Source organism: Calypte anna, chromosome 19 (genome assembly GCF_003957555.1).
Source record: "Calypte anna isolate BGI_N300 chromosome 19, bCalAnn1_v1.p, whole genome shotgun sequence".
Taxonomy (NCBI): domain Eukaryota; kingdom Metazoa; phylum Chordata; class Aves; order Apodiformes; family Trochilidae; genus Calypte; species Calypte anna.
Window position 1 is genome coordinate 6,784,681 of NC_044264.1, and position 17,278 is coordinate 6,801,958.

The 17,278-nt window shown below is 44.6% G+C and overlaps 1 protein-coding gene across 1 annotated transcript in view; it reads right to left on the reverse strand.

Annotated features, from left to right (window-relative positions):
- PHF12 (PHD finger protein 12) overlaps positions 1-17,278 on the reverse strand; it is a 32,119-nt gene that overhangs the window by 14,147 nt on the left and 694 nt on the right. Inside the window, exons 2-5 of the mRNA XM_030462313.1 lie at positions 17,013-17,194; positions 2,814-2,886; positions 868-1,255; positions 212-332 (exon numbers count right to left, since the gene is read on the reverse strand). Coding sequence (XP_030318173.1) covers positions 212-332; positions 868-1,255; positions 2,814-2,886; positions 17,013-17,194 — 764 coding nt within the window. The remainder of the gene's footprint in view (positions 1-211; positions 333-867; positions 1,256-2,813; positions 2,887-17,012; positions 17,195-17,278) is intronic.

The following is a 17,278-nucleotide window of genomic DNA, read 5'->3' on the forward strand; positions in this document are numbered from 1 at the left end:
CTCTCTTCAGGCTACATTTTTAAACCTTCTACAGACATACAAGGCTGCAGAAGCTACACCTGCACTTGCCACAGTTAAACATCTGTTATTTAGCAAAGATGATTATTCTCCAACTTGTTTAGAGGTCAGATCATCTACTCATTTCAGCAAGAACTTTGTTCCTGTGGAAGGTGCAGCTACACTGAACAGCATCCTTGGAAGAGTCAAGTACCTGTTGCATGTGAAGCAGACTTTCACGGGCAAGGGAACCAAACCGTTGTGGTCTAACTCGTGTTGTGCTTTCTTGACATTCTTTCCTGTGGTTTCTTCCTTCCTCCTCCTCTTACTAGTACCTGAAAGTAAATTTTAAAAGGCTCCAGGTTACCCACATGAAATCAGCTCAGGCAGAGGCAAACAAAAGGTAGAGAGCTGCTTAAGGAACTCCTGTCAGCCACTGAATCTAGGCTTAAGTGGCAGAGGCTGTTTTAAAGGCAGACATATTTTATACTTCATCTCAGTGACAGCCTATACAGGAGAATATTGGTGTGTAACTAGATTGCTGTACCATAAATCAAAATCAAGTATTTTGGCAACTGGAATTTTTTTCTTCAGACTGATGATCTAGACTAAGGTGTCAACAGCAAGCCTCTACCAAAAGTGCTGATGGGGGCATGGTGTGTAGCAGCAGTGTCCTCACAGCTCAAACCTGAAAGGCCACCTGCTGTTGGACAGCTGGAGGAGGACCAGGAGTACATCTGTACCTTCTGCTTTCAGCAGTGAGCATCACTGGAGCCACAACTACCAAGGAGTCAAGAGGGAAAAAAGGCAAGATGGGAGGACAATGCAACTCTGGGCATCTTCACCAACACTAGAGAAGCCACTGCTCACCTGGAAGTGCTGTGGTGCAGGTCAGTTCATTCGGCAACTGGAACTGCGTTGGGTTCCTTTCCATGGCAGCAGCAATAAGAAGCTCAAAGGGTCGCTTCAGCTGGGGCTGCCCACAGTCCATTTCTGCAATGGCAGAGTCATCATCCACGTCAATTATGTCCTCATCGACATCATTCTGCTCTGAGTTGGGGGTCTCGGTGCTGGCATTGGATGTGGGAGTGCCAGGCCGGCTTGCTCTCCTTTCCAAGATCCTGGCATGCGCATTAGCCCTGATGCTGCTGCTAGACCTGTCCAACAGGTCCGCGTCACTGGTGGGGGAGGTGGTCCTTTTCCCAGATTTGTCCACCAATCCATTTACCTGCCCCAGCTCTTTCTTCTGTTCTCGCTTCTGCACGACATGAATAGGCAGGCTTATCATGGAGGCCACAAACAAAGCACATCAACCTTGACAAATATGCAATCAAAGACAAACAGCATCTGAAAAGGCTTGGGCCACTTACTACGACTTCTCCTGTGAATGAAGTCATTAAAGCCTTGACCTCACAAAAAACATTTGATTGCAGCAAATGTACAGATGACAAAACAGCTGATGGGGAGAAAATCAGCATCTCTCGCCTTTCAGGAGAGCCATACGAGTTTAGATCAGGACAATGTTTCATCAAATCTAGTCCAAAATACTCGACAAATCAGACAACTTTATGTACTTTGCTTGCCAACACTGAGAAACTCCACATAGACCATGCATTGTAAATGCCATCCACTAACCCATTAGTGCATCCAAACCCATTACAGAATGAGAAGGTCAACTTGAGAATACACACACAACATACAAACAACAATCTGCTATCCCTTGACAACAGGAATCTCAGAACAGGGTGGACAAGGAGAACTGCAGCAGAGGAAAACAATGTATTGCAATCACCACGAGATACATATAGCAGCAGAGGGGGCTGCTGCATGGCCTAGGACAAGCAACTGTGCACTGCTCCAGTGCCTGACACCACCATCCATATGGATGAACCAGCCTAACTCTAACACTAAAATGGTCTGTAAACAGAGCAAGGTGTTGTCAGGAATTTTTTAATGCAGAAAACTTGGGGATTTTTTTCTTACCATCTCTCCTCTCTTTATTGATTTCAATACTATTTTTTAAATTGGCAACCTTCATTTTTACTGTTGGCAGATGGCAGAACATAACAAGGCAATCGTTTCAGGAACAAAAGGCTGAGTACAGAGTTTTCGTCCAATCTGTTTTGGGTGTCACTTCAAGGGAACAGTTGCTAGATAATTTGGTGCAGCTATTAAACCCTCTGCTATGCAGTCTTACATAGTCACAGCAATAAGATGTTTACATTGGGCAAGACAGCTTCCTGGAGAAAGAGCATCAAGGGAAAAAAAAAAGAGACAAGCCACAATCTTGCCCAATCATCTCCTCCCCATCCTGTTCAGCAGCCCAGGAAATCATAACTCACTGTGATTTCACCCTCCGCTGATGTGCAACTGCTGCAAAGTCACACTTCTAAAAAACACACATTAACCAGAATCACAGCCCCGATGCCAAAGCTGCATTAATGCAACTCCTGTTTCTCCTCTAGACAGCTCGGCTCCTCAAGCATGGAAGCCATTCCCACTCTCTTTGTGCCTCCAATCTCCCTCCTTCCCAGAAGGAAAACAGTTTACAAGGCACAGCTTGACAAGAGCATATCAGGCACTTGAGTTCTAGTTCCTCATAGCCAGGTTAAAAATACCAGGAGGGTCCCATCAAGATTCCTTAGTTTTCTTTAAGCTTCATCCTAACAAAGCCCTTCGCAACTGTGAGCACAAAGAGCAACTCTAGTGATAAATATGTACACGTTAAGGGGAGAGGAAGGTATAAAACACAGAGTTTACACATTTCAAATGGAGAGTTGGAAGGGCAGGGACCATATCTGTTAGAGAGGCTTTACCTTGCGGCGTACAGTGCAGCGGTGGCACATCCACTCCCCTGGAGGCAGCATTTCCTCGCTGAGCGGAGGGTTGCTGTAAGAAAAACACAAAGCAATGCTTTACTCTTATTGCTGGAAGGCTTCTTTGCACACACACACACAGCCCAAGCCAGGGAAGCTCTGCAGGTTCTGCTCCCAGGCACTTTCTCCTTTTCCATATGGTGATGCTCCCCAGTTTTGCTCCTCCGTACATTCACTTAACAAGACACCTCTAAGCAGGTGCTCTGCCACAACACCCAGCTCATCTCCATGATGCAGCACACTCCACAGGTTCAGAGGAGTGTCTTGGAATTGAACAGCAAAAAGAAACTGAAGATGCACTTGTGTGTAATACATACACCTCCTGCCTAACACCAACACCTCCTTAAATAACCCAATTACTCCATGTAGGACTACACAGATTCCTGTGCAGCAAGCACTATCACGTATTAGGCACTTCCATCCCTTGAAATTGCAGAGTCTAACTGAGAAAGCTGACATGAAATCAACCCACTGCTCCCCACATGCTCCATTCCCCAGCACTCTTACTTAATGGTGGAAACCACTTTCTATCTTAAGAAAACCCAAATATTGTGAAGTGTCACCATGTACAGCTTGCCTTGGCTATGAAGCACAAGATGCATCCTACTCATATGGATCTGCTCTTACTATAAAAGCTGTATCACATCAAAATGACATTCACATCTTGATGCTAGAAATAAACCAAAGCAAATTAGATGAAGGAGTAAGGAGAACTATTTTGAGGAAGACTTTTCCTCAACTAAAGGCAGAACAGCATATGTTAGATGATGCATTTTTCTTACAGATCCTACTACTAGCTCAAGTACTTTCCAACACCTCTTTTGTTATCATTAAGATTTGTTATTTCAGCAAACTGCTGACTTGCAGGAAAAGTGTACATGCTGTCAAGATAAACAGCTAGTTAGCACACAAACAGGGCTTTAAGATAGAGTTGTGAAAGTTCTGCCTGCTGATATTAGAGAGCTGCAGAGCAAGCCTGCTCTCTTATGCAGAACACTTAATGATGCACCATCACAGGACCTTGAAACTCCATTTCTCACTAACTGGGAAACAGGTTGAAGGATCCAGCTGGGACTGACTAGGTCACAAAGTGACCAAGGAGCCCATAAGACTGTTCCAAGAAGCCATGTGAGCACGGGCAGCCAGGCTGCCATTCACTTTAGGAGTCTCTATACTGTCTGCTGCACATACAGACAAATATCAACCCAAATCCAAGTTAAGCTTTAAGAAGCACTGTCAGACCAGAAGGAATAGGATGTACACTTGCTGGCCACTAAGAGCTGTGCTTTGCAAAGGGAGAGGCTGTCTTCCTCGAGATTCTTGCTTCTAAGCACAGGGAAATGGCACAGGATCCAGCCCAGGCTCCAAGGCTTGAGCTGTAAAAACAAACATGCTTCCTTTGTTTAAACAGAGTCCCGGCGAGCCTTGCCCTGAGCGCGCCAGCATGCCGGCAGAAAAGCCTCTGCAGGTACCGCAGCCATCCCGGGTCACACTCGATCTTGCAACACTGTGCCTGGAAAACTGAAGGAAGAACACAGCAAGAAACCAAACTGGTAATAACCTCAGCATTTCTGGTGTCAGGCTCCAGGGAATTCAGTAGAGCCAACACATCTGGCAGCCATTTTGAGGAGTGCAGGGTTTCAGAGGCCTCCGTGTTCCAGGCGCTCCAGAAGTGCAGTGCTCTGCATACATGCACAAACATACCTGCAGCTTATGTTTCTCATTTCCTGGAGGATTGGATGAACAAGAGATCAGGCTCTAGACTAAAGGACCAGAGCCTCAACTACTGGCTGCTTTACATGATGTCTACAATGTTTCAGCAGTAACTTCTCCCTGCCCCAAACTAACCTCTTGCTAATAGAAGAATGGAAGTGGGGTGGAAAGGGGAGAGTAACAGATGATCCCTGTGTGCTCGCTGCAGCGTAAATCCTGAGGTGGATCCTGCAACAGATCAGGTTTTCCTTCTGCTAGCAACTGAGTTCTTAGATCTGCAGCTACAATGAGTACAGATTCATCTGGCCCATTCCCTCCTCCCTTCCCAGCACCCTAGGGGAAAAAAAAAAAAAAACCAAAACAAAAACCCACAGACTTTGATTTGTTCATAGCGAATTTCAGCCCTCTGAAGCTACCGGCGAACGTGCCTGAACTGTTGGGAACACGTCTGCCCCATTCCAACACACGTGTGCCAGGGACCCACGCGCTGCCAGGCGCCTCCGGTTATTTGTTTTAACTGTTACCTCGACCTTCTGCATTTTATAGTGAAACAATTAATATCAGGGTGAATCCTGAGAGCTGCCTAGAAGAGTCAGAACAGGTTTCTTCTCAAGTGTATGCACTATCATCCCATTTGTTATGTTTGAACTATCTGCTCAACAAGCGCGGTGCTCTTCAACGACAGCTTAGAGAAGCATTTTAATGAATGCTGCTACCCACAGGCCTGTGGAAGGAGGGGGAAAGATTAGTTTCAGTCCAGCAGCAAGGTTTTAGCTCTCAGACTAGCCTCCTGAGTTTTGGTTTTTTTTTTTACTCACTGTCAGGGCATAACTGCTCCAGCAAGTGTATTAAAAGACTGATTCTGCTTCTGCTGGTTAATGAACTGTTCATCAAGGCAGCTCGCTGCATTAACAAAGACAGATGAATGCTGTTCCTGCACTGCTGGCCTCTCTGCAAGCAGGGAGCATTTCCTGGGTCTTAGCATAAAGCCAGGGAAGCACTAAAGAATGCCGTTTTAATTGACTAGTTATGACCACATTCTTCAACCTTTTCCTGTAAGCATAAGAGAAACCAATTTTTAAATCTGAACAAGATAATTAATCTTCACAAGCAAGGTAAGAACGAGCACTTTGGCAGGAGCACCCCGGCTGCTTTCTCCCTATCTTTCACAGGTTCATTAGCATGCAGATCTTCAGCCCTGTGTATTTGCTGCCAACAGGACCTGGAATTGTAGAGCACCAACTTTATCTTCAGTTACAACACATCTCCTTTCAACTACACACCAATCAGTTGTATCATTCTGTACAATTTCACTGAACCTTCCTTTCAGAAAGTTTCCCGTTTTGTCATCACAGGCAGGAGTGGTGGGCAGTGCTATTTTACCTGGAAGGTTTGGTATGACCCACATCAGGTCTGCTCAGCTGTACATGCATGTTTTTGAATTTAAGACAAAGACTTAATTAATTAAAGACAAAATTTAAGACAAAGAGTCTGGCTTTCAAGGTTAGTATCTATACAAGCACCTGGAAGACCAACTGGTACTCTTAAAAATTAAAGATGTTGATCACCACCTATTCAAAAGACACTACATTGATATGAAGCTACTTTACTTAATACCAGTCACATGGTTTTTCTATAAAATTTAAGTAACAACTCCTGAAATTCATATCAGATTTACTTGTGCTGTCAAGACTTGCTCTTGTAAACTTAAGACTAGCTCACATGGTCAGAACAATACGCAAAGCCTCCCTTATATAAAATTTAAATGGCTATGATGAAATAAAAAATCTTCAAGAGTCATCTGTATATCACAAGTTTTTATCAAGCAAACAATAGCATGAAGCCACTTAGCTTTTCAATTTCACACTCTGAAGCTCTCATACATCAGATGCCTGTTGTTAGTCTAAATCCTGTAATTACTCTTCACTTTGCTGACCTCAATAAATAAGTCAACAACTGCTCAAAGGAATGGCACCTTCTCCAATACAAACTGGGCCACAGCTCTCAAAGGAATCAGTTACAAGCAACCTGGCATGTATTTACACACGGCATTCCTGGTGGCCATCTTGCGTCAAAGGCACTTTGATGCTGCTGAAAGCACACTCTGGACCCACCAGGCTACAGCCAGCTATGAGGCTGGGGTACTGGTGTCTGGAAAAGAAACTGGTGTCTGGCTAAGCTTTCCTGGATGACTTGTCTTTGATATCAGATGTGTTCAGCAATTTGACTTAGTTGTTTTGGTTTGGTTTGGTTTTTTTTTTCTGTGAAGGGGAAATAGTAACCCTGCAAAAAAAATGCAGGCAAAAATATTTTTCCTTCTCAGAAATCTTCTAATTAACTTGCCAGGACTCAATGACAGGCCTATAATGAAGGATGGTTATGTCTGCCAGTTAGATAAAGGAAGAAGCCTTTTGGCTCTTCTATGCCTTTTATCCTGATGATGGATAGAGCTACAGCTGTTCTACCAGCTTCATAAAGAACAAGGCTCCCTGGCTTCCTTCAGCAGGGCCTCAGTGGCAGCCGCAACTAAAACAAACCAGGAAACCAACCTCCCTGTCCTTGCACGACAAGCACCCCATTGAGAAACAGAGTAAGTTGCATCATTTACAAATTCCGTTCTTTGGAACAGTTTTACTGCACCCAAATTACACACTTCTGTTCACAGCTGATCCAAAACACTGCAGGAGGAGACACCTGGAACTCAGTGCTGCAAGCCTCTACCTTATACATAATAAAAAAAAAACAAACCCACAAAACAAGCCAAGAGCTGCCACCTGCTTCAAGGTCCTCCCCAGTGCAACTCCAGGATCAAAGTTTACTCTTCGCTGAAGACTCCATTCAGGCTTCATTTCCTGAAGAATGGTTATAAGAAATACCATGACCTCTCTCCACTATTCCAGCAGCATCAGGATTATTTCTCAACACAAACTGCTCCAAGTTCTGCTCATAAACATGGACAAAGTCATGACACTCAGGAGAACAAGAAGTGATCTTCCTCATGAAGCTGAAGGTTTCTCAAACACCACTGCCAACACCACCAAACTTCAGATAAAGCAGGCATAATGTTTGCTTTTCAGAGACCTGGTCACATTAATACTAATAAAGTTTCAAGAACTTACAGGTCTTGATTAGGTTCACATATTCTGTAAGTAACACTCACTCAAAGCTAGTAGTGCAGTTCACACCTGAAGCATGGAGCACCAGTCACCCTATTTTTATCTTTGCTGGATTTCCTTCTCCTCGTGGGAAATAATGAAAAGAAAGTTTGATAGCAGCCAGGATAACTTTATTTGCATTGAAATGGAAGTCTTGGGCATGCATAAAAAAGTTCCAAATTATTAACATCCAGCAAGAAGACCTGGACATTTCTGGTCATGACAGTATAGGATTATTTTGGCAGCCACCATGCAAGGAAGAGAACAGAAATGACCATTTGACTATTTCACAGGTCACCAATTATCCCATGATCTGGAACACTGCATCTGCTTAGCATGCATCTTTCCAACAGCATGGACAGAGCTGGAAGTAAGGGTTCAACAACAGACAGAGAACATAAGCAGGATTAAAACACCATTATATGGTCAGATAGCAAGAAACGAGATGCATGCAAAGAAAGATAAAGGTATTCTTAAGATAATCTGTCCATGTGGCAGTAAAAAGGCAGAGGAAGGCTCAAACTATTATAGAGTTTAAGAAGCAGTATCACCACCTATGCTATATTCAAAAATTCTGTTCACTATGTGCATTTTTCTACCCTCCAAACCAGCCAGTGCTCACCACTGCATGGGCAGAGCACGAGCTGACCAGCAGCTCAAGTCTCTGGCAGCAGTACCACCGTGCTGCTAAGAACCAGGTACTGGTTCACAAGCCAAAGCACTGGTGTACTGTGAACTTGAGTACTTTGTGAATTTTGAATACAGGAAAGTTATTTCCTCAAACCACTCCTGCTAGTCTCATACTGGGAAGAGATCACCAAGTGTCACCTCCTGGAAGCACCTATCACCTTACCTGGCTTCCCTTCTCACTTGTCACCAGAGCTCCAGCATCTTCCCTGCACACTTTGGAGACACATAGGGAATCAGAAAATTTCCCTCCAATGTGATGAAATTAAACATTTGTCCCAAACCTGGCAAGCAGGAGAGTCCAATAAACTGGATAAACTGTGTGTAAACATGTGATCACCTGATGTAATCAGTTACTTCTATTTATAGAAAGAACCTGGCCCACAGGGACCATTCCTTGGACACCCATTAGTCATTACTCTTGTCAACAGCTGACAAAAAATTATTGTTTTTTAAGATATTAAATTTCCACATATATGTTAAAAAACAAGTATCCCTCTGTACCAATAAATATGCATTAAAAGTGTATAACACCACCTGTACCACATTGAGGGGGTTTTGAATATTTCTTGTTTCTTTTTAATTAGTTAGGTTATGAACTCCGATATTTAGGATTTGTCTGCCAGGGAACCATCCAGCTTTGTATTTATAAGAAGAAATTACAGAAGGCAATAGGAAGACTTGTTGACTTTGAAAAATTTAGGTCAGACCCAGAAATTCAGGCATTGTGCACATCCTGACTCCCATTTCTTTCCCATGCATCACTCATGACTGTACTGCAGAGAATAGTAACAATAGCCTGAATTCAATGTCCAGATTTGTTATGAAGTGTTCAGATCTCTATAGAACTGTCTTCTTAACAGATTAGAAGTCATCTTCTCAAAGCTGGATGACACATAGGGATCAGGGAAAAGAAAGAGGGCTGAGGAACAGCACAGCTCTAGTGAGAATCACTTCATCCAATTTTGTCTTTAAAGAACAATAAATGAAGAGATGTCTCTGGTGGGAAAAAAAATAATCAAAATACAGGTCTGAGAGGTTTCTGAGAAGCACACACATTCAGCCCTAGCCATATTGAATGTGTTCAAAGGAGATAGGGGGTGAAAGGACAGAAGCAGTAAGGTGGAAAAAAGGAAAGCAGCACATCAGAAGAGGATGAAGGACAGATCCATAAAAGCTAAAGTATGAATTTGTCTTCACACAGGCACAAGTGAAGGATAATTCTGACGTCTACATGTGGACTAGGCTTTCCCAAGAACGCTGGGGAGGAGAGGGAAAAGAGCAGCAACAAAAATAACATCCAGACAAAAAAATCCCACAACCTTAAAGCAGAGTATACATTATTTTTTGCCTTTTCTGAATCACCTTCATGTCCTGCTCCTGTTCCTATTCTCAACATAGCTTGCTGGGAAGTTCACATGATGCCTTGCCCAATGTCAGAGGCTGTACAGGCAGTTGTTTCACACCAATCACTGTCGCCAGAAATTCAGCATGGGGTTTTCAGCCCGCTAAATTGTATCCTTAGCCCACTGCTTTCTGCAGGGTTCAAAGTTGGTAATCTCCACCTCTATCTAGTTTACTTCAAGCGACTCAAGCAGAGCAGGCATCAGCAGAAATAGGTTAGAGTTGGGTTCAGGTTCCAGATTTCCCCCAGATGGCTGAGATGCTCTTTGCCTTTTGTACTCAAACTCTGATGCACCAACTGGAAGAACAATTTACAGGATTTTTTTTTCTTCATTTTTTACTATAGAGATCACTTACTCCATACCCTAAAAAAAGGTATGTGATTGCATTACTACTGGTATCTGTCAACCCCCTTTTTAAAAAGCAGGTACAGCACTATTTTTACTCAGCTTACAGTTACTGGACACTGCAGCATTCCTTTGAGGAAGCTGGGCAGGTGTCTAGCAAGCAGTGGAGTTGGAGGCAGAGTAAATCAACTACTATAGGAAGAAGCAGCAGCCAGCTCTGACAGTATAACTGTGTCACAAAATCACAAGTTTAGCCAGGAACCTGACGTGGCAAAATGCTTTTTTGCTTACATTCACTTCTTTCAAATCCTGTACTTCATACCCCTATGAATACAAAGCTGTATTATACTCTCAGATACATTAACATCTTCACGAGTCCAAGTTTACTTCCTGAGTGGCTAAAAAAAAAAAAAAAGGTACATCATTCTTCCACGTGATTTATATTGCAACAGGCAGCACTCCCTAAATATTCAGACTGAAACACTTGCTTTCAGAAAGATACACCTCTTTTTTCCTATTCTGCAAGTAACTGCTCCCTTTCTTCACTGCAGATTCCTGCTCTTGGTACAGATTCTGGGATTTACAAAGTTTCCAGAGTAAAAACTCAAGAACATGACATATACTGTTGAGTCAGTCTAGTAACAAAAACAACTGAACATCCACTTGTGTGGGTCAATAAACAGAAGAATTTATGGTAGTGCCTTACTACATAGAAAAACAGTTTCAGTGACAATGTTACAACTGAAATCTCACATTGACTCACTCTGTCCTACACAGGGAGACAGCCAGGAGCCCTTCACACCATCACAACAGCACTCAGAACCCAAGTCACTGAGGTCAGTTTCAGAGGGAAAAAAATGCACTTTTGGTTTCGACTCCTACAAAGTTCTGTAGCTGAAGACAGCGTTGGGGCTCTCCCCATCTGAGATGTCCTTCACACCCACTGCAAGAGATGTACAGCAGGATGTCAGGGAAGCTAATCATGACAGCTTCACTGAGAAACAGAGGGGAAAATTATGAGAGCCTTACAGAATTCTGTGGAATAAACACAGTACTCCTCCCATTCCCAACTATAAGATCCACAGGCAGCTGTGCAATCTTAACAACACTGAGCTTGTATGTGATAAAAAAACATAAGGCAAGCTAATGAAGGTGAATATATTTACAAGATAGTGCAAAGATCTCCATAACAAACAGTCATTAGCAGATTAGTATTATGAATCTAATCCAATTAAGAATTTCCTTTGCAAATGCCCGGAGGAGCTGGAATTCCTCTGGGAAGACCTTTCCATGTTTAGAAAAGGCTCCCATGAGTCACGCCTGCAGGTCTGACAAACCAGGAAAGACCAGATCCACAGCAGCACCAGCAAAGCCCTGAACTCCACCTTGAAGTGAGCCGCTACATCCTACTGAGCTTCTTCAGGAGCTAACTTAAAAAAGGACCTCAAAGCAGTGCCAAAACTTCACAGTTCCACAAGTCCCAGTAAGCGTAAAACTGGCAGCTTCCCAAGCAAAGGGACAAAACAGCAGAGAACTTTCTTTATGAGCAGTCAGGTACCCTCTTTAAACAGCTTCAGATCCTTGTGGCTGTTTGAGGTGATGCTAGTCCTCACAGCAGCCATGTCTGGAGACAAAGACCAAGTTAAGCAGTTACATGATGACTCTGACAGAATCACAATGGCTTGCTCCAACCACTTCTTGCTGATATTGAGAATGGCAGCAGCAATCCATGGCTTGATCTGTATGTCCAATGCTGCAAAACATGCTCACACATGCAACACACGTACAGGCGAGAATCATGGGCTGCAAGTCCCCAAATGAGATCAATTCCTCAGATCTTTACTGGGACCAGTTTTCTGGCACCCTCAGTTTAAGTCTGTAGATTGAGGTTGACCTTATCTGCCTTCACATCGAGAGATTTAGGACAAAATCAGGTGTGTGAAAGATCTCATTGGTACAACTCTGCTGAGCAGAACTGCCAAGACCGATCATGTTACCACATCTGCAGACACATGCGCAGTGACCTCAGTGCCCAGGAACCAAGCCAGGGCAATTGCTTCCTTCTGGTTTAGGATCACTATGTTGGCCCTGATGATACCAAAGTATCAGAACCAAAGATACATACAACTAAAAGTTGCCGCAAAAAAGAGCATTGTTTTAACAAAGTGTCAGTTAAGACAGACTGATTTAAATTAAAGTCGGAACAGAACAGCTGACTCCCTGATCTTCAAACTGTAATTACAGGAACCTTGATGTAGGTTTCTGCCAGTCATTTAATATAAAGAAAACCAAAACAGTCTCAGAATAAAACCTTGTAGTTAAACTACAGGCTTTTTTGAAGCTGTGAGTCACACCAACAGGCAAAATTCAATGCACTGAAACCTGCTTCTCTGTAGTTAGGCCTGAAGTTCATCTCTCCTGCACCTTTTTGGACATCCTGCTACTCCTTGCAAGGGCAGATGCTTCAGATCATTCCAAGTTTCACCTAAACCCCTCGAGGCAGCCAGAGATGCCCCTTAAGGGAAGGATTAGCTAAAACAATAGGCTAATGTTTCCCTCCCCTCATACATAATGAATATTTATGTAAAAACCCCCAAAGCCAGACAACGTGCCAGGACAGGGCAGGACCGGAGTAAGGTCCTGAATAAGGTGGACCTGAATAAGGTGTGGAAAAAGTTATTGATGTACTACCAGTCAAACACAACTTTCCTTTTTTTTCATTCTTTGTGCAAAGCATTTCACCAACATGAGTCATAGAAAGTATGCAAAACTCAGGCTAGTTTATCTTCCTCTACTTCTTTTTTACTCCAGTTCTTTGACAACAACACTTTGGCAAATGCTGCCAAATCAGAGAGGAAATGGAGCCAAAGGCTCCAAATACAAACACAAGGAAACAAGTGGTGCAAGAAGTTTGATGGAGCTGCCTGGCCCCACTATGGATGCTGTGTACCTCTGTGGGGTGATCCAGCAACTCAAGGAAGAGTTTTTGCTGGGCAGTGCCACAATTATGGCTTGATTACTGTAACAGGCAGCTGTAGGCAACTCAGGTCACTTTGCCATGCTAGCAGGGTCTCAGAGCCAGCAGCATGAGAATTGTAAGGGGGACTTGAACAGCAGGATCCAGCAATTTTGTGCTCCTCCAACAGAAACGCGGGCAGTGAGAATTTGAAAAAAAAAAAAAAAAGGAAAAAAAAGAAACCAGCAAACCAAACACAAAACTGCACTGTTAGTTCTCCCTCCTGTTGTCATTCCCCTCCCCCAGCTTGTTAACTAAACTTTTCCTCTCCCAGGGATCTTCCTAATAATCCTCCAGTGAAGTTGTAATGGATTTGCAACAAAACAACTTCAGCCTCAATCAAATTTACCACAAGCTCAAGAAAACACAGGGAATTCTATCAATCACAAAGCCAGGAGGAAGATATAAACGGGGCAGAATTGAAACAGAACTGGAAAGTTAGTTTTCAATCATGTAAAGAAGCGTACGCCGTTCCCCGTGGTCTGGGTTAAGGCAGAACATCAGAATGAAAATGCAGACTGCACCATTATCCAAACCAGCAGATTATGGGCAGACAGCACAACCAAAAGCAGACTTAAAGAGCTAAAACCCCCTACCCTCAGTTTTCATGAATTGTTAAAGACAGAAGGAAAACAAAGCACCTCTCTGCAAAATCAAACCTGTCTGTGATATTAATCCAAGGCAAACAGTCACCTGACTGGGATCCTAATCCAAGTATGTTGAAACTAAGTATCTGGATGGGATTTTACACTTTCCTGCAACCCACCCAGGGAGGCAGTGTCTCTCCTGCCAGGCTGACCATCCTCCTGCTCCAGGGACACTTACGCTACCTGCAGGAGTTTTATGCTGAACCAGTGATTCTGAAACAGAGCTGTGAGAAGAGCTGACACCCGGAGAGATGAATTGGGAAGCCACTTCCACCCACATTAACTCAGGAAGCAGTCGTTCCCACAGTGTATCAACAAAACCTGCTATTTACCATCAGAGATGTGTAATGTTATCAGACTTGGAAAAGTTCTGAGGGTTTTTGGACAGGTGCCTTTTGTTTTCTGCAGAAGACAACAGGTTCAGGTACTGAAGTTTGAGAACCTCGCACTCAGCTAAAAAAATCAACTTGTTCTTCAACAGCACAACACAGGAGAGTTTCCTCTACACAGGAAACACAACTAGTTTACGGGCCATTGCTCTGGGTTAACTCCTGGGTTTGTCTCCAGCCTGCTGCATAACTTGGGATTATCACACCCTTGTCACTCATTTTCTTTTATAATGTGGCCTCTCCTATACAGCTTTAATTAACCGATGACAATTCCTAGGCCTATTAAAAGCTGCTCTTCTCTTTATTTTTCCTTTTTTTTTTCCCCTGCTACTTTGATAATAAGTACAACCTGGTACTAAACTTTACAATAAATATTTAGAGAACAGGTAAGCTATCAACACAGTGTGCCCCAGCAGTACATTTAAACTGCTGTTCAAATGACTTAAAACAAGCATTGCACTGTAGCTGCTAGTCTTGAAATAAAAGGAGGCAGAAAGGAAGCTGCAAGTGCTGCCTTTATGCCAAAGTTTATATCCAGAACGGAAGTTTACTTTCAGCAAGGTGTGGGAGGTAAGGGGAAGAAAACACAAGAACAAAAACTGAGCATCCCTTTGGAACAACTTGGTTCACTTGAAGGCCTTAGCTGAGTGACACAGAGAGGCTGGCTCACAGCACTGCTCCAGACCATGCCATCTCCCTCAGCAGGGTCTGGGCTGCTTGATACCCCAGAAAAGGCAATAAATACAGTGAGGACACAAAACCAGGACTGCACCTTCCATTTCTGCTCTAAAGGACAACTACTTAGCCAAAGTTTTTTTCTTAATAGCTATAATGCCACTAACTCAGAAGAGACAAAGCTTTACAGATACCTGATTTACATGACTGCTGGCCACTAACTACAAGAAACTTGCCAAACTGAGCCATAAAATTCATCCAGATTTAGCCATGCACAAAGCAGACTCATTTACAGTTAAGTTTAACTAAGATTCAGTCAATGAGGACACTCTACAGCTCCTTCCATCTCAAAATGTGAAGTTTTAACCATCCCTTCAGCTTCACTAGAAGGCGGCTCAGGATGTGATCAGAAGCACCTGAAAGCAAACACTGAGTTTTAAGTAACTACGCCTGAGAGAAAGGAAAAAAACCCTCTTAAATTAAAGCTCACCAAGGAAGACAGACAAAATGAAACAATAATTAGAGCCTAGTAAATATTAGAGGATCTGCACTACCACTAGTAGCACTTCCTCAGGGTAGGAGGGATGATGTCATGGCTGCACAGCATTGTCGGGTTCGTCTGGCTACACGCTGCTAACGGGACACTCCCTACAGAACTGTGACCACACAGTCAGTCCTCCCGGTATCAGCAATCACTTTAATAGGTGCTCAGAGGCCTGCAATTAACATACAAACATGGTATAACCACCAGGCAAAAGAAGAAAGAAAAAAATAAAAATAATAACGGGGGAGGGGGGGGGAGGAGTATTGGTGGTGGAAAAAACAGCAACGAGGAGACAGCTGTAACAGGGTGGCAAACAAAGCTCCAAAGCATGAAAGAGAGAAAGGAATGCGGTTAAAAAAATCTCCCCTAAGGAAGAATACTCTGTACGCCCAAGCTCCAGCTGTTTGACTTGCTCTGCTCCCTCCTCCACTCCATTATCCACTCTGCCTCTGCTAATTTAACACAAACCACCCGCCTGTGTCAACTGTTGAAGGGGAGATTGGGCCTGGGATGAGCCTGGGCACCCAGTACAGCAAGGAAAAAAAAACTTCAGGGAGGAAAGTTAAGATTCCTCCATAGGGTGGGTGGCTTTGTGTTGAGAGCTTAGAAAGATGCGAGGGAAGGCAGCGAAGAAGAGTCCTTCCCTGCTGCAGCCTCTTCCTGACTAGAGCTTTGCCACCGCCTCCACACGCACCTCTCGACTCCCACAGGGCACCCAAGATTTGCATGCAGAAAGAGCTGCCTTCATCAACAAAGCCACACAACTCCCGGCAAGAGCACCCCGCTGCCCCCCAGTTCACAGCAGTCACTTCCCACCGAGAAGACAAGCAGGTCTGCAGAGCCAGGGGGAAAAAAAAAAAGGAGGGAAAAGAATAAACCCGGCCAATTTTCAAGTCTGGAGGCCTGGATTTCCACAGGGAAGGTATTTTTCGCGGTTGAGATACTGGAGGGGAGCTCTGCGAGGGTTTGGAAGTCATATATGCAGCCAAAATGGCGCTGAGAATAAAAATATAATTTAAAGGAAGGTCGCCATATTGTAAACAGTGAGGCAGGGAGACACAGAGACAGCAACCTCCATTATTCCCAGCAGCTGCAGCAGCACGGAAGCGCTGGGAACGTCAGGCCTGGTGCAGAGACGCCACCGCTGCTTCCCCAGCTCCATGCAGGACCCTCCTCAGGGCCCCCCCAAAACAAGGGGCCCTTAGAGAAGGGTGAGGAGGGAAAGTTACCCACTCAGAGGGAAGGTGGGAGGCTGAGTAAGGGCAGCAGGGAAGTAGGCAGGCCGCGCAGCCAAGCAAGCAGCGGCCTCGCTCCTCCTCTCAGCACAAAAAGAAAGCAGGATGGAGGACCCCCAACCCCAGGGAAAACTGCGAGGGAGCTCTTCCCCTCGGCTGCTGTGGATTAGTCTCGGGGGGACGTGGAGACGGGTGGGGTTGGCACCTCCTTTTTGTCCCCGCCAGCTACACCCGCTGCTCCCCTGAGCGTGGCCGGGAGCTAACGGGAGCTGCTGGAGGGAAGCAAGGCGCTGCCCGGAGCCGGAGGGAGATCCCGCCGAGCCTTACCAGCACTGGAGGTGGAAAGCGGCGGGGCAGTGATCGCAGCAGAGCAGATCCCCTCCTTCCTTGCAGCTATCGCAGCTATCGTGGTTAGTGGCCCTGCCACTTCGCCTCGGCTCCTTCTCGGGCCTCCTGCTCTTCTTCTCCCCATCTTCGCTCTTGGGGGGAGCCAGGAGGGCCTGGATTTGCTGCACACGGGAGGGACAGACAGAGAGAGGCTCTGAGGGGCTGGGAAGGACCCTGACCCCCAGCGCCCGTCTCTCGGCTGCCCG